The sequence below is a fragment of the Carassius auratus genome, chromosome 11, assembly GCF_003368295.1.
Source record: "Carassius auratus strain Wakin chromosome 11, ASM336829v1, whole genome shotgun sequence".
NCBI classification, from domain to species: Eukaryota; Metazoa; Chordata; class Actinopteri; order Cypriniformes; family Cyprinidae; genus Carassius; species Carassius auratus.
Window position 1 is genome coordinate 13,705,958 of NC_039253.1, and position 18,859 is coordinate 13,724,816.

The 18,859-nt window shown below is 35.0% G+C and overlaps 1 protein-coding gene across 2 annotated transcripts in view; it reads left to right on the forward strand.

The window, feature by feature from the left end:
• igsf21a (immunoglobin superfamily, member 21a) overlaps nt 1-18,859 on the forward strand; it is a 176,957-nt gene that overhangs the window by 63,114 nt on the left and 94,984 nt on the right. For both annotated transcript variants that reach the window (XM_026275549.1, XM_026275550.1), the window contains exon 2: nt 14,473-14,585. In XM_026275549.1, the coding sequence (XP_026131334.1) occupies nt 14,473-14,585 (113 nt within the window). The remainder of the gene's footprint in view (nt 1-14,472; nt 14,586-18,859) is intronic.

The following is an 18,859-nucleotide window of genomic DNA, read 5'->3' on the forward strand; positions in this document are numbered from 1 at the left end:
ATGAATACAGATGATCCATCAAAGTTAATGTTGAGGAGCCTGTATCATCACAATCCACAGGGAAACGAGAGTGGATTTTGCTTCATTTCCATCGATTATGTGATCATAATTGCATAACCTATAAAGCGGTTTTCACTGTGTAGGCTGCATGCATGATGCACATGCAAATGTCATCTCTCACAGATGGGTTCTCTAAAAATGTCTTTGTCTGTTTTTGATGGAATGCAGAAATGTCACAAATGCATTTCACAATTGCCTATCTGCCATAAGGGAACATTTCAAGAGCTTTTGACCTGAGCTTGGAGGTTTTTTATATAATGGCAGTGCAGTTATTGTAAAAATTAGCAGATCTGGGGTTGGCGTCAATTTTGTATGTCGTAAAAATATCTGGATAGAAAAGTACACTTCTATCTATTATATTATATCTAATTCACTTATTAAGTTTACTTCTGACTGAAACATTCTAGTACATTTTTATTGCCTTTAATGCATATATTTCTGTATTGACAGGCAGTATGTGTGTTGCCTGAACTGAAATTTGTAGGTAATGCATAAATCCATACACAAGATAAATCCTTTGCAAATATAGCCTGATACAGCTGTTTATTTCCCTAAAGTCCTGATTTTAACTAAGCTGTATGACTCATGACCACTGATGAGAGCTCAAGGCCACATTCAAGTTAGGTTAAATGTTATCTTGTTAACTTCTCTTGCCAGTGATTGTAGTGCCTACAGGCTTTCGAATTCAAATTATTTCCACCATCATTTAATGATATTGTTGGCTGGATTCTGAACAAATCAAATGAGAAACTGGCCTTGTGGCGAATGGTTTGTGGACAGTTCATGTGCCATAATAAATGCAAGGGCATTACTGTTTGCATGTCAGTTGAGCGCTGTAACTATAAATTAACAGCGTACAAACATGCTGACTCCCCCCTTTTAGGACCTTGGCAGAGCTCAGCATATTTACGTCCACCTTGCATTTTGCAGAAAAAAAATTATAATCTGGAACACAGAAGTCGAACTGTTGTCTCTGTCTTACTGGATATTTGCAATAAGTTGTTTATCTGACTGGATATACAGACTCAGAATGCCTCCCGTCTGTGACCTGTGCCAAAAACAGAATGTCTGATTGATTTATTGCTTAAATAAGGAAAACGGAGAGAACAAGAGAAAATAAAAAGACCACAAATGATAGGACACGAGGAGTCTAGAAGACAAAGATCGTTTAACTTTAAAATATTTAACATCAGAGCTGGTTTTCACATTTGTCTGAAAGCCAGTCTCTATTATCATATCATAATTCACTTATTTTCTCTTCTATTTGCACTTTTTCTGTGTCATTGCTCAGCTAATATTGAGGATTCCATTTGATTTATCGTTTGTGTTTAAATTTTTCATCATTTCTAAGTCACCTTGTAAAGTGTCTGCTAAATGAATAAATGAGAATGTCTGGAAAACATTCTATATTCTTACTACTTGTCAAAATTAAGTTTATGGTCATTTTTCACTTTGCAAATTGTAGTTTGTCTAAGAATGTGCAAACATTTACAGTAACATAACAGTTAATGGTTGTTCTATATAGAGAGAGAATGGCTATTTGTCACACTGGCAAGTTGTACTTAGGACAAGGGAATCTTTCAAAAATGTCAGTCAAGTTGTTACATTTTTATAGTGCAGGTTGTTGCATGTGTTTATTGGTTTGTGATTTTTATGCTAATTATTATTAAAAAAATATATATATATATATATATTTATTTTATTTTTATGTTGGCCAAAACAACGGTTGCCCACTATTGGAGCCTCGTTGCCACAAAAGGGTCCAATTTTCCTGTTCTCTCTTGTATGACAAATAACAAATAATAAATAGATTTGCGTTTACACAACAGCAAATACAGCTCAATTAGTTTTAGGTTTCCATTCTCTTTAGTGTTTGGGTTAAAATTTGTTAAAAATGCTGCTGTTGGTATCTCATTACCAGTTTTTTTTTTTTTTTTTTTTTTTTAAGAAAAATAACTATATAGTATAGTATTTGTCAATTAATTCAATAATTGTAAAGAATTTTTATCAAGCTCTAAACATTTAAGAGTATGTCTAAAGAGTATGAAGGTTATCCCCTTCATCATGGCAGTATATGAGATCTAGAAATCAGTTGTATCCATATAAACCTCATCCAGACCAGCTGCAGCAGGTTCTTCGGTATCAGGGCATCTGGTCAGACTTGGTCGGGCTCTCCCCACAATCCCCACCACCCCGGCACTTGAATCGCCAGAGTAGAAGAGATAATGTCGATAGCCCACAGCAATTAAAACTCTTGAGTCTAGACGCAGCTGATATGGGCTCCTGATTGCTTTCTATTTTGTCATGCATAGGGAGGAGGTAGATTACAGATGTGTCATGCATCCCTAAGCCTTACACTCTCTGGGCTTGAGCGTGTCATTAAACAGTAAATCATTCTGATTGAACATGCATCATCTCATAGCAACTTCATGACAAACCCAGTCTCAGCTCCAGAAGGCAGATCATCTTTTTAAGCAGCATAAATCAGCTGCCATCTACGTTCATCATTCACAAATCCGCTTGTAATGCTCGCAGTTCCCACTCTCTTCACCCTAAACCCTTGAATATGAAAGCCTCTTCAACACATGGGGCACACGCTCCTGGCGTCATCAGCCATTAAGGCAATATTAACAACTGGTTTGCCTCTCTGCCTGAGATTATCATAAAGCATTGTTTCAGGTTCAAAACAAACTCTATTGACAGCTTTTGCAGTCACAAAGTCATTTTGATATGATTTTTTTTTTTTTTGGTTTGTTTTGTGTTTTTCTTGAGGTGAAATTATTATTATTAGGGACCAAGCACCGAAGGTGCTTAGGCATATATTGTATCCATTGGCATTATTCTTCTTCTTCCCTTTCCATTTCTGGTTTATTTATTTATTTATTTATTTGCTCTTAGGCCTTATGAAACCTAAGGCACAGAAGGAATTTTTTTTTTTCGAAATCCTTGGCTCTTATCGAGTCAAATGAACACCAAAATCCAAAAGTTGCAAGGTTTTTTTGTTTGTTTTTGTGCCAATATATATATATATATATATATATATATATATATATATATATATATATATATATATATATATTTTTTTTTTTTTTTTTTTCAAACATGTCCAAGATGGTTTGTCTGATTCTCACCAAAATTGACCAAGCTGGCATTTTTTTTTTTTTTTTTTTTTATGATTTTGTGTTGATATTCAAAAGGTTTTTTGTTTAGCACATCATCATATTTGCTGGAAAGATGCCAAACTGGATCCGAGGCTGTATCTCTTCAGAGCTTTGACATATTTACACCAAACTTTGTATGCACCAGTCACCTCACACTGACCAGACCGCATCATTTTGGTAACAACGTCACCTATTGGTCAAGAGTGATTAAACCATTCATTAATCAGTAATTATGAAATTTCCCAAAATGCTATTTAGTTTTTATTGCATTTGCATTTTATTTGCATTAGTCTATAATAATGAAACTGGTAATGCTGACAACATAATACCAATTTTGCCAATGTGGGCTGAACTTACTGTACACCATTTTTATTATGTTGAATACTATACTACTAATACCTACTTTTTCAAACTCCTCCTCGACCATTGGTCCGATCAGACAGTTCTGACAAAAAGTTATGGATTTGGTGTTTATAGAAAACACATTTTCACATAATTGAATTGCCTTTCTTCTTAATTGCTGCTTTCAGCTATATGTATTATTATTATTATTATTATTATTATTATTATTAATGAATATGTAAGTGTAAGTTTCCCTGCATTATTTATTGTTAAATTGCATTTTCCACAAACACAACATACATTGCTACATTTACATTTTTTTTTTTTTTTTTTTTTTTTGTCTCCATTTAAAATCTATGTATTTTCATGTTTACTTGGCCATTTGTAGTTCAATATAAGTGTGTTCCTGTAACCATTTTATGTTATGGTTGTAATATATATATATATTTATTATTATTATTTTTTTTTATTTTTTTTTTATCCAACTTTGTTAATTATGGCACAGAAACAGCTATTCTCTCTGACTGAATGATGCTTGGCATGATTGCATTGATTGCACATTTTTGTTCTGGGTCTCTAATTGGCGGTTAAACAATTCTGCTTCAAGAATCTGAAGTGCAGTAATAAATGTAGATTGTGTGGGCATCTAAAATCTGATGGTTTTAAAAAATTGAAGTTGATTTGTTGTAGTTTGTTTAACTTGAGCTTTTACAAAAAGAACATGCCATTACATGAAATCTATATTAGTGCACTACATGCAATCAGCGTAACATGAATAGAAGAGTTGCTTTAACAAATACAAGGTTAGCCGTCTAGGAACTAATTAATGTCAATCACTGATATGATTAATTGGATTTAGTAATAACCTTATACAAATAACAATTTTCCAGGTGCACATTGGTTTCTAATCTTGAATTTTAATAGTTATATTTATATAAGTGCTAAAAATCACAGCGACAGTGGTTATCTTCATTACCAATTTGATTAAAGTGCCTTTTATTTATTAGGCCATTATAATCACTTCATTAAGTTGGAAAGCGTTGTGCATAATTGCTAGTCTCTTGAATAATTGTAGTTACCTAATAGAGGAAAAAAATAAATGAATAAAATTGTTTCTGCAAACTGAAGTAACTCTTTGTGAGTAAGATCGTTTGCACGCTGTTTCCTCAAACTGCTGAAAGGTGTGTGTTTTTGAAGTTAGAGTGTTCTTCTTTAGCTCTTCCCTCCAGCTGCCAAAATGGCAACAGAACAAGAGGCAATCAAGAAATATATTTACAGTATCAGCTGCTGCTCTTCTGAAGGGTTTTTAATTGCCTAGTGAGAAAAATTATCTCCTATTCTTGAACTAGGTGTGGAAGCTGAAGAGGGACACTCAGTGTTAAAATGGCTCAATCTACAATCGGATAGATTTAAACAAGGAACATGCAGATCATTTTATTTGCTTTTAAAAAAAGAGCTTTAAAAGCATGATTTCTTGATTCTTGTTTAAACTGTTGCTCTCTGTGTATAAACGTGACTTTTCAGGACATTTTATTTATTTGTTATTATTTTGTGACATGAAATGTTATGTTTATTCGTATATGTAATTGTTATTAAATTATGTATTTTAATACATGTATATTAAGGTAGAGTTCATAATATATTGGTATGCAATTTATGCAGTACTTGTCAAAATGTTGAAATCATTGTTTTTTTCTGTTTTTTTTTTTATTTTATGCACATAAGAAAAAAAAAAAGTAAAAATTGTTGTTCTGTGTTGGTAGTTTATCACAGTTTCCACAAAATATAAATCTGCCCAAGGTTTTTCAGCGCTGATAATAATTACAAAGGTTTCTTGAGCAGCAAATCAGCATATTATTGTGATTTCTGAAAGATCATGTGACACTGAATACTGGAGTAATGCTGCTGAAAATTTAGCTTTGGCTTCACAGCAATAAATTTAATCATTTTAAAATTAAAAACAGTTATTTAATATTACAAAATAATTTTCAGATCTTGGTAACATTTAAGTTAATATTTAAAATCCATTAAATCTCTGTATTTACTGACGTCTTTGGTCTCGCTTCCTTATCTTTCTCTCACAACAGCTTCTTGGCTCCACACAAGAGTGTTTCCTGAATTAGATTTAAAATGCACACTCACTGGAGCGCCTGCTTCTGAAATACACAGAGGAACAAGGAGCATCTCTAAATCTTCTCTAGAACAACATGTCTGAGCTTTAAGGGCCATGTGGCCTTGCTACTTAATGTGTCTCAAGGCTTTGTTCCAGAGATGCTTTCTCAGCATAAACACACACATTTCATCTATTCCTTTTTTTCCCGAGAGGAACAACAGGGCTGCTTTGTTCCACCCTATTTTCTCCTGCGAGATACCATGAAAGTGTATAAAAATGTCTGTGACACCACAAATCAGCGGGTTGTTTATTCCACTTATGATATAGCAGAGAGGAACGCTTGTAGACAACAAAGTCGGCCATTCCTCTCTTCCTGGAGATGTTTGCTTCGCCATTGATGCCTGGGAAAGCCATTACCATTAATCACACCAAAGAATTACACAGCGCGCAGTCCAGCCCGGTCCATCACGCAGTTGTGTTTAGATTTCTTGTTGTGCCTTTGGCAGATTACTGTTATTAATGGCAGAAAGGCCACTTTGCGAACTCTCATTAGATGTTATTTTAATGGTGAGACTGATGGATTAAGATGCGGCAGAGGCCAAGCTTGCTTCTACAACCAGTTAATATGAGCCAATTACTGCGACGTGTTTGCCTGCCTGAACGTTTTTTTTTGTTTTGGTTTGTTTGTTTGTTTGTTTTTCAGTGATAGTCAACTCAGTTCAAGTTCATGTCAGTGATTTTAGCATTTGTACATTAAGCATTTTTCTATGTAGTCCATGCTATACTTAGCCATCCCAACTGCTTTCCTGAAGCGATCCATGAGCAGTACTGTTTTTATTTTTTATTTAATATATTTTTTTATTCATTTGTTACTCAGTACTTGGTGATGTGTTTTTTATGAGACATTGCAGCAGCTTCATGTCAGCCCTGTGCTCCATCTCTCCAGACATTTAAGGCACCGTTTTAACAGTGACATACCAGGCGGCAAAGGAACTGCATTAATAAATGTTAGGAGCACAGTGGAGATGTCTCGCTGACATTTAGCAGTAATATCGAGCTTGGCAGAGGCTCACATACATGTGGTGGTTGAAGGTGAGGAGCAGATGGAGAGTATGCATGCTATAAAAAGGTCTGTCTGACTTCCTCTGGGCAAAGGCTTATGCCACAGGGCAGATCAATACAATGCCACAACAAGCCAGAGTAATGGAATGTGCTGTAAGACTGTTCAGTGGATTTAAGCTCAGTTAAAGCTCAGGTCAACACATGAGCGGGCACAGCAGTCCAGTGGTATTAGATATGTTCAGCCTTCAAAGCTTCAGTTATTCTAATCATTTATGACGGATTTCTGCAGTCCCAGACTGGACACCTATGGACCACCTTGTTGCACATAAATCTAAAAGCGCTCCAATCTGATTACCTAAATAGTAATGCTATTTCCTGATATTATTTTTTTCCCTTCTTATTAGGCAAAGTTTTAAGATTTTGACATGACATTTTACTACCTATACTACAGTAGTCCATTGGCCACATGGCACACAGAATTGGAAACACTTCAGGAGTTTCAAAGTTGTCATCAGATGAACGTATTCTGCAGGATTTCTGAGAGATGTGTGTGTTGCGTTCTTTAACGTTCCTCCTGGAAACAAAGATGTCATGGTGCCAATCCCCTTCATGAAGAAGAATCTGTAGTGTTTATAACTGTAACAACAAGTGCTTATTGGGATCGACTAAATGCTGGATTTTCAAAAGTATGTGAAATATGTAAAGTTAGCTTTTAAATACGCCCACGAGTTTTATACACCGGTCTCTTATTGTGGAGACATTTCCACACACCTAAACTGATTGGGCACAAAACAAACCATGATTGGATGTTTTACCTGTCAGTCACATGAACTCTTGGGTGGTAGTTAACTAACTAACTAATGCCATTTAACTAATGCCACTAATGACTATAACTGTTCTAACCTCGCTCTGTCATAAAAAGGTAAAAAAAAATATATATATATATATATAATTTAACATCTTAACATGCAAAGATTGCTGACAGCCCCAGATTATTGTTGTTCAACCTTTACTGTACGGTAAACCCATCATACTATTTATTGTAGAACTTGGCTGCAGTGACAGTAATTTCTTGATTTATGCAAGGAATGCAAAATCAGCATACAAACTTAATCAGTGGATTTTAACAAATTCATTAATGTTGTTTTAATGTTTATTTGTGTTCACATATATCTCTGAACATTGTCAATCAGGTGTGCACATGGGAGAAAATAGTGATCTATTTACACACACACATATATATATATATATATATATATATATATAGATCTTTAATTTAGTGATATATTTATCTATATGTTTTCTTTATATATTTATTAATAATAATTGACCTTGACACATAATCATTAAGGTCCTTTCTATGTTTTTTTTTTATTTTTTTTTTTTTTTTCAGTGTTTGCAGATTTGATAATTTGATAATTGTATTATTAAAATATTTCACAATAAAAATTATTATTACTTAATAATAAAGATTACTTTTTTTAATGAGTATGTTTCTGTATTATGCAAAGATGGCATTTGTATCACCATGACATTTTTTGACTTTGCCCATTAAAAATATGAAAATAGATATTAATACAAAATTAAAATATATGAGTTTATGTATGAATTGCATTTTAGTTGTATTTATGTAAATTAGTTAATAGAGAGAATTGAGAGAGTGTTTTGATAGAATGCAGTAGGATAGTCACGAAGCACCAGTTTTCATAAATCCATTATTGAATGCTACATGAACACAAAATAAAATTTGGCTGGCCGCTTTAAATGTGTTCAGATGTCTTCCTGTCTAAGTGGGCGGTTCTTGGGTAGAATAATCTGTGAAGTGACTCACTGCCAATCAAAATCTGACTATGTGAGACCAGGGGATTGGCATCAGAACTGTCTAAAAGATTCTGCAGTTGATCAGTCAAAATAAGTTTTTAAAGTATTTGGAGGAGGTTGACACTGTTAGATTGATGGTGACTGGCTCTTTAAAATGTGCAAATGAAAAAGGAGAAAATGTTGTGACCAAAGTGTTATAAAAAGAGGAGGCGTGGTGTCTTTATTGTACCAAGGGAAGTGAAGGTCACGTGGATATCGTCATCGTCTTATTCTTAGACCTCAAGGACAAATTGCTTATGCAGGGAGAACTGTACCTTTGAAAAGGAGAGATGTAATGGTGAATTTATGGTAGTGGTGACAGGCATAATTAGCATCAGGTGCTAACAAGTTGCCAGCAGCGGCAGATTGGCATTCCTGCTATTGTTCATCTTTTTTATGTGTTTGAATGTTTAATGTTCTATCTATCTATCTATCTATCTATCTATCTATCTATCTATCTATCTATCTATCTATCTATCTATCTATCTATCTATCTATCTATCTGTCTATCTGTCTATCTATCTATCTATCTATCTATCTATCTCTCTCTCTGTGTGTGTGTGTGTGTGTGTGCGTGTAGACCTGTGTTTGCCATTTCTAATATTTAAATGAGTAATGATGCTAAAGTTTGCGTTAATCTCATCGGCTGAATCCCTTTGACCTGCTTTTTGCATTTTACATTCTGGTTGTCGTATCTGTCCCTCAACTTCACATTGACAAGCTGAATCCTGCCGCCCATGGGAGCGAGTGCCCAGATTGGCAGCAGACAGTTATGTGATGTGAGTTTATGCTGGTTAGGGCATGATGCTTACAGTTTGTTGACATCGGAAGGATTGAGCAATGGGGAGACCCAGGTGTGACGGGATACAGGATGTGTCATCTGTCAGAGGTTTGCCGGATTGAGCTGATTTCCCAGCAGTCCAGAACAGGTGTGAACATATGCCTTCCTTGGTGATATGGAGACGGCCTGAGAGGGATTTAGACAGACTGAATAGGTATATATACTTTACATGCCAAGAATTGTTTGGTTTTAAACCATTTAGCTTTACCATACAGAATTCCAATGTGCCCTTGGGCTAAATGCTGACTGTGTCCTTCATTTGGCTGTAAATTATACCCTTCCCTGAGTTTTCTTGAACGCCCATGTGTTAGTAGTCCTTCCTATTAACCTCATTAATATTTTTATTAAAATGTGAAGACAAATCATATCGGGGGGGATACTTGACTCTTAGTCTCCGGCACAAAGATGACGGATGGTGTTTCTGCTAGAAAGTGTTATGAGATTGATTCAATTACAGTTGAGTTGTAGGCTGATGCATGTGATGTAACATGTAGCAGTGAAGTAAAAATTTAACTACCTGTGTGGTCAACATCTAGGTCGATAGCGAAGTGAACTTCTGGACCGACCCTCTCATCATCGCTCCATATAATTGGGTAATCCGGTCATGGTCTTTCCTTAAGCTAGCTCTAGCCAGAGACTTTGTGGCTTAGCCGAGCCTGACCACTCGCCCATGGGCATAGTTATTGGAGAAAATCAGTGAGCCCTTCCAGACACTCATATTCCTGCTATGGCAGTCTGCACTGTCATTAAAATATTTAGTTTGTTGGCTGTAATTTCTTGCAAGGGTTTATGAAAACTAGACCTTTCCCGGTTGGACATCGGTTAAGGGGGAAAGTGTTTGAAATTTAGACTGCTCAAACCCAAGTGCACAAGTCCATGTAATGAGCTATTTTAAAATCCCTGCTCATGGCTCTTTCCATATCAGTAAGTCACACAATATCACACCATACTGCTCGTAGCCATTTTTCGCCCCAAAATTAGCATGCAAACACTAAGGCATATACAACCGCTCGCAAAGGAGGCGGCTACCGTAGCCGTGACCAGGTGGGAAACTGTGTCTCATTTGAATTTCAAAAGCTGAATGATTAACAAAACAGAAAGAAAAGATCGGACAAAAGAAGTATGTTACATCAGCGTTCTTTGTACAGGGCTGGTTCCAAATTACAACTTGTAATTTATGCTTTAGTCTATATTGTTTAAGCAATGACCCCATAAGGATGCTATTAAAACACTGGCAGGAGTTCATTTAGTTCATCTAGGGGAGTAGAGACAAGCACTATTCAGTGTTTTTACACAAGTTTAAAGTTTGTGTGAAAATGTGTGTATGTGTGTTTGTGTGTTTTCTATCTATCTATCTATGCACACAAACACATTTATACACAAATACTAAAGTAAATCTGTTTCAGCTAGAATTAAGTGTCCCAATTTGTGTTTAAGTGATGATTTTCTGGCTCTTAGTATCTTATTATTTGACCCTACTAAATAATTTGACATTTAAATAAAAATACCGCATATGAACATACGCTTGCAATGGACCAATTTCTCCAGACTTTCAAATCTCTTTATGAATGTATGGGTGCTAAGTGGGAGGGATTTTATTTGAGAGCTTCAGCTCCTTTTAATGACCTGTAGCTCTCGAGGCTTATCCATTCAAATCTCCTCCGGTGTAAAGATCCCTTGAGCGTGATGATTAAATTAAGATTCTTTAACAAGCACATCGAGGTGCAGCTAGATCTCAGAGAGGATGCTCCACATGTTGCATTGGCAGACCATCTTACTGTAGGAATGTATTCTTATTCACAGAAAACTGATCTGAACCACTTTTCAAAATTTAAAAGAATGGTTTACCCAAAAATGAAAATTTGCTGAGAATAAACCCATCTAAGATGCTGATGAGTTTGTTTCCTCATTGGAACAGATTTTGAGAAATTTAGCATTCAGTGGATCTAAGGAACTTCTGCAGCGAATGGAAGCCTTTCACTTCACAATATGTTAACTGATTGATTGTGATAGTTGTGTGGATTATTTGTGGAATATTTTTATGTTTTTATCAGCTCATTCTGATGGCACCAATTCACTGCCGAGGATCCATTGCTGAGCAAGTGATATTAACTGTAAATTGATCTGAATCTGTTCTGATGAAGAAATAAACTCATCTACATCTTTGATGACCTGAACTTGAATAAATTTCCAGCACATTTTAATTTTTGGGTGAACTGCACCTTTACAGAAAAGTGGATACTGCCTGTATCCATATGGTGCATTTAACGCATATATTGTGTGCTCGGCAATCTACCTGTGCTCTTGCTTTAGGACCCAGAAAGTGACTCAATTTCTAGAAGACAAAGTTTGGGAGAAAGTGATTTCTTGGGGTTCAGGCTCCATCACAGTTTGGGAATTTTAAAACTAAGTGAGGTCGCAGATCTGCTGGAATTTGTTCTTATCCTTGCTTTCTTATTTCCCTTGAGGCTTAGAGTGAGCAGCTCTGTCTTCCACTGAGATAAATGTATGGAATTGCCAAGTCAATTCTGTCAGTCTGACATAGTGATAAGGCCTTGGCCGATGCGGTGAGCAATTGAGCTGTTTTGTCTGACAAGAGCTAATTGAGACCTCAAGATGGACAGATTATTTGAAAAACACAGAATTTGTCTGGAGAATCATTTTGTTTTATGTTCCTAGAGTATTCTGAGGTGTAGTGATTCATGCTCACATGATTTGTTTGAGCACTTGACAACAGTTGTTGTTTGGGAACAATGCTTAATTCATTGAGAGAATTAAAACATTAAATGGGTTTTAGAAGGAAATGTTGCTGTAAAAGCGCTGTGGGAAATCATCATGTTGCTGTCCATGGTCCTGAAATCTTATTAAAGCATTATTGAAATGAAGAGTAATAGCTAATGTGACATCACTATCAGGTTAAATGTAAATATGATGTAAATGTAAAACATATTTGATTGTGAAACAGCACGTCAAGGCTGCAAACACAAGGAATCATTAATGGTGAGATTTTGCATTGAGCATGGCAATGAATATAGATTTGGGTATTATAGTATTTCATTCTCCAGGTAATAATCACTCCCCTAGAGAGTTTTGAAAACCCCATGTTTCTCATTTCACATTAAAATTAATAAATCTGTAGTCTATGGTCTTCAATTAAATGTTTAATCTTTTAAGGTAAATGAGGAGATTGGCAGGGAGCTCTAAGGAGTTTTATTTTAATTTGTCCCCTACTATGAAGGACTTAATTTCCCAGCATGCACTGGCATGAAAGATTGGATATCTCCTTATGAAGTGATATTCCAGATGAACATAAAACATCTACAGTTATCATTCCCTCCTTTAATGTGGATTGAATGCATACTGGGATTTGGTATAAATGCTAACAAATACAATAATCAAATGAAGTTTTCCCACATTGATGTTCTGGATCTCCTTCCTCTTTGCTGTCTGGATTATTGACTGGTTAGATGGATAGACTGTGCAGTCAGTAGGATCCAGGCCACCTGCTAGGCAGATAGAGAGAGTGCTCAATAGAGCAGGACGTTCCCGTCTTTATCCTTAAGAGGAAAGAGCTCTTCCACTTGTAATTCATGGCTGTACCTAAGCATTTTGATAAATGTGTTTTCAGTGTGTTGGAAATGTGATCAACTTCGTAATTATACTCATTAACTCCCTAAACGGGGAGTATTTTGCTGATCAGGAATTATCTGCATAGGTGCATGGATGCGGAATAATTTGTTACACATCAAATTCTTTTGAAACAACACAAAAGTTTGCCAATCTTGGTTAGTGTAGAATAACAAGAACCGCTATTTTTGCTCATTAGTAATGTGCTTTAAAAAGTTGGCCGTATGCCATGATAAAGTGTAGCTCCTCAAAAAGCCTTTACATGAAGTTGCTAGCTAATTGTGTGTTATAGCTGTAGTTAGAAAGAGTTAGCTGAAGCGTCAGTTTATTTGTGGGGTGGGACATCCATAGCCAAGCTGATTTGGAGACAAAATTAAACAGATGGCAAAGTGTCCATGGCTTAAGTATAATTAATGAAGCAAACAAAGCTCTCCTTCACACGCCTGTGTGTGCGATGTGCTATTGAGAAGATCTGAGATCAGGAATGAAAGAAAAACTTTGACACATTGTATTTTTTTATTGTATTTTTTTAAAATACATTTTAAGGCATTTTTTTAAAATACTTTTGCCTATTTGATACTAGGGAAATGCAAATTCCCTTGAAGAGGCAATAAGAGCTTTGAGCCTTTTTGAGTAGCTTCATATCTTGTTTTTTTTTTTATGACTTCAAATATTAGATGAGAATAAGTTATGTGAATTCTCATTTAATAGCTGATTACACAAAACTAGCACAAAAGAACTTAACTTCAGTTCTGTAGAATTGTCCTTTACATATAATTTTGTTAAACGCAACAAATATATATATATATATATATATATATATATATATATATATATATATATATATATATATATATATATATATATATATGTGTGTGTGTGTGTAATTTTTATTTAAAGGTATCCTGCAAAAGTGGTATTTATATCTGACTTAACCTATACAAATAGTTGTAAATGAATTAAGTTAATTCTGTGATATTACGTAATGTTTTTGACTTGAATAAAACAGTTTATTTTGATGTTAACATTTTTAGGTTACCATTTTTTTTCAGTTTCTATTTGTGCAAATGTGCACAAATAGAAACTGTCTTGTTACATCATCATAAAATTTGACATTTTGAGTGATTTCCATTAAGATCCAACATAACAAACATGCTTTGGTTAGTTTCAAGTAATTCCTTGGCAAGGAAAATGTTTTGAGCTGGCTGTTAGCTTTTGTCTATTAGTTGTAATTCATTCTGCAATAATTCTGAACAATGTTACTTATTATATCATGAAGTTGTCTGGCTTGTGATAAGCTTTTCAACATGAACTTCATATCCCCAACACCATCTGGCCATTCATCTCTTTTTTTCCAATGTGTGAAGATGAACATGTTCCAGTGATGTCTTACTTTGCCTCTGCAGGATATCTGACCGTAACGATTGAGCCATTGCTACCAGTTGTTGTGGGAGATACAGTGACTCTAAAGTGCAACTTCAAGACAGATGGAAGATTGCGAGAGATCGTTTGGTACAGGGTAAGTTGTTATTTTCAGCATATGAGCTAATATTTCATCTTTACTGTATTGTTCATAATCTGTCCTTTTGTTCTCTGATTGGATCTGTTATTGCAACAAAACATGTTAAACATGCCTTTTAAACTGCTTGACCTTGAGGCTGCTTAATTGCTTTTTATTAAATGGCTGCATATCAGACCTAGTGCGCTAGTGCTACCACTAGAAAACAAGTCTGTTTGTTTGGCAGACCGGGGAGTGTTTAGGAATAGTTTTTACAGTTCTGTTTGTTGATGATATTGGCACAGAGATACTTCACCTTTAATATTCAGCTGGTCATGATGACTGTGTCTTAATAGTTCCCAGCTGGATGCTTCACATTTTACTACGCACTATTAGTGTATTGCAAAGCAGTGAGTATATGGATTAGTTAGGCATTTGCAAGAGACATTTCTGCATAAATTATACCATATATGGCTGCATAAATTGCTTATGCAATATGAACAAGACTCCCTGAATGTAAAAAAAAATATATAATAAAGTAAAACCAGGATGTAATGTATATCAATACATAGTCAAAAACTGTAATCTGTTCATGTACAGACAGATGGTTGAGAGCATATCTGTTTAAGTGCAAAACACCGCCTTTGATTCAACCTTCTGTTCACAAATGCGACACATCTACTGTCTCCAGACTTGTCTTTGCAAATGCTGACCTTTCCAGACAGAACAAAAAGAGATTAATAGCACTTTACATATTAGCTATAGTCTCATACATCATACTGAACGGTTAGACAGTCCCACTGAATCAGTACAGGTTCCAGGAAGCTTGTTGGTACAATGTCTCTTCCCTGTGTGATTGGTTGTTTATTACACAGGTGAAAGTTATAACTTTGGTGGTTTTGTTGACAGAAAAAAAAGGTTATTAATGATTGATATTTTTATGAATATATTCAAAATCTTATCTTACATCCTCACAGAGTTATGATGCTGCGGAAATAGCAAAGGGCACAGGCCTCTTTTTTGCAGCAGCAGAATACATGTGAGTGTGATAATGAACGGATGCAGAGCACGCACTTCTGATTGGCTTAGTAGCCGAGAAGAAATGTCTATTTGCACATTGACAACTGCAATTTAAGGGAAGCGCCTCTGCGGGCAGAGCTGTCAAAATTGCCTATTGGCATCTGATCAAAACCGCAAGGTGGTAATATTAACCAACCAGCCGTCTCCTATGACTGCTGATCATCACACAGCCTAATACATTATAAATCAATTATCTGCGCTTGGCTGCCAAAATTTCTTTAATCTCAGGCTTTTATTTGACTAAACTGTGGACTTCTCAGTTTTTCGCTTGTGTTCGAAATGTAACCCTGGTTGATATCCACCTTTGGGATTTACAATATCTAATCAACAGCTCTGGCGGGTGACAGAGAGGCTGTTTGAATAAAAGATTGCAGCTGTGGGTTGTTCATTACAGGGATGCTGTTATCTTGACGGGTCCTGTTTGAAGGTTTTGCAATACACACCATAGTCCGATTTCTCCTTTAAGATTCTCTGTCGAGCTGAGGGGCTTCCTCTGCTGCTAAGATAAAGGATATTGCTATGGAGAGGCTCTTTCAGCAGCACTGCCAGAAAGCACTCATGCCAAATTGAGGCTTGTTGCCTGATTGGAGGATTCGTTTCCGTCTTAATAGCTGCCTCTGCTTCAGGTCCATGACAACAGTAAATCAAGTTTTGAGAGGAGTGTGCATTTCAATGTCCACTGGCGTTTTACATGCATAATCTGTGATGAATGAAAGCTAGTTCATACTGTTTCAACAAAACATAATAATTGTTGGAATGTGATGTTTTTTGGGGAAATGCAAAAACAAAAACAAAAAAAAAGGATTTATGTAACAGACTGCTTAGAATGATTGTGTCTGTTCCAGTGTGACCAGCCTTAAAACATAGGCTACTTATTATTGCATGGCACATTTTCGTTAATTTGCATTACCACTAAAAAAATAAATAAAAAATAATTAATAATAATAATAATAATAATAATAATAATAATAATAATAATAATAATAATAATTAATAAATAAAAAACATGAACATTTAATTAATAATTACTATAGTAGTATAGAAAAATAATGCTAAAATAAAGCTCATTTAAGTAATTTATACGTTTGGCAACTAAACAGTTAACAGTAGCTGTTGACTTCTATAGCTAAATGGATACCACCAAATGGTTACCAACATTCTTCAAAATATCTTTTTGTGTTCATACAGGTTTGCAACAGCTTGAGGGTGAGTAAATAATAGCAGAATTTACATTTTTTGGGTGGTTAAATAGAGAATAGAGAATATAACAAAGAACAGAATATAAAATAGAAAAGGACTGGATTGTAAATTGGATTGTAGATTAATAATAAATAGGCTGATATTGTAATATTGCTTTAGAGTTTGTCTTGTTACTACGCAATATGCTTCTACATTTTAGTGGAGTATTTTTTCTTTGCAGCAGCGTTAAGCAAATTTGCAAGTAAGATAATGCATTAAATCAGTATTTCAAATTCATGTACTGTATTTATTTATTTGCAGAAGTACCATTGTAATATACAGGAAGATGTTCGGTCTTTCTTTTTTTCTACTTTGCGGACAAATCGAGAGCAGTTCTCTTTTAAATGGTACTTTAGTATTACAGTATGTTAATGGGTTCAAGTTCTGTGTGATGTTAGCAGAATTCCTTTATATAGATAGATATAGATTCCCTTAGGTTTAGAATGTCAGCACAGACTTAGAAAGTCAAGGAGCCCACCTACCACTCTCACTATGTCTTCAGAAGTTAAATAGTTAATGTAAATAGTAATCCACATGCATAAAAGCATCCAGAGTTAGTCAAATGTTGCAAAAAAGGCTTTAATTAACACATGTATGTCCCTGTTTCCCATACCATTGGAATGGGCTTTCATAAAACTACAGACAAACCTCTGATGCCTTGATGATGCACCATGGGTGATGCTAAAAATAGAGATAGAAATCACTTTGAAGCTATTTTATATTATGCCCATGGAGCTGGGTGAGAGCTTGGAATCCTGGGAAGGCCCATGGAGAATTTTCCTCAATGAAACGTCTGGCAGTTCATCTCACGTTGTGCTTGTACTGATTATGTCATTCTAATGAAGAGATACCCTCGGCCCCGTCCCACCGGGCAGCTCCACGGTGACGGCTGCTAATGCTCAGTTTCCGCATGACGGCCTGTTGAGTGCCACTCTGAATTTCCTATGATCTCACCAGATTAACCCCTCTCTTGCACATTACTCTGTACTAAAGTGCAGGTTTACACATGTTGGGCTGAGGTGTGCTCCCAATAGAGGGTGTTTAACACCCATTTGCCCTCAGGACACATGCAGATTAATGCCTTGTGTTTTTATATGACACTGAAAGGTTTGCGGTGAAAGGACGGGCAGATTCAAGAGGCTATGTATGCATCTACTTCTCTATATGCACTACCTGTTAAAAGTTTGGGGGGTGGGGTTTAAATATTTTAATTTATTCTTATGCTCACCAAGACTGATTTTATTTGGTTAAAAATAGATCATCAAAAAAAATATATATTACAATCTCTTTGTGTATATTTATACATATATATAAATAAACACATGTACAGTATATATTTAATATATAATTATTTATATATAATATAAATCACACACAAATATATATGTATGTGTGTATGGTGTATATTTATTATGTATATATACATGTATACACACGCATGCAGTATGTATTTTGAAAATATTTACATGCATTTACATTATATTCTTATATTTTATATTTTATATAAATAAATTGCATATATAAACATATATTTCTTAAATATATACATCCATGTGTTTGTATTTACAGATACATAATAAATATACACAGTATACACATATATTATGTAAACAAAAACGTGTATTTTGGATGTGATTAATCACAATTTATCGAGTGACAGCACTAATAAAAATAATTTTTTTTTTTTTATATTGTTTTGGTAGATTGTGTATTGTAATGTTTTATATAGTATAAAATATTAAGTAGCAAAAACAGTTTTCAGTCAAATAAATGAAGCCTTTTCTAAAACTTCATTATTCCAAACCTTTGACCTGTAGTGTTGCTTCAATAAGTAACAGGCTTCAAAGACATAGTGGTTGAAAACTGTTTAATATTGTCGACTCATCAACATAATGCATTCTCAAGGTGAGCCTTGATATCTTCATGCAACATCTCAGAAAGCTCATTTTTGTTCTCCAAAATAAGGTCAACCTTTA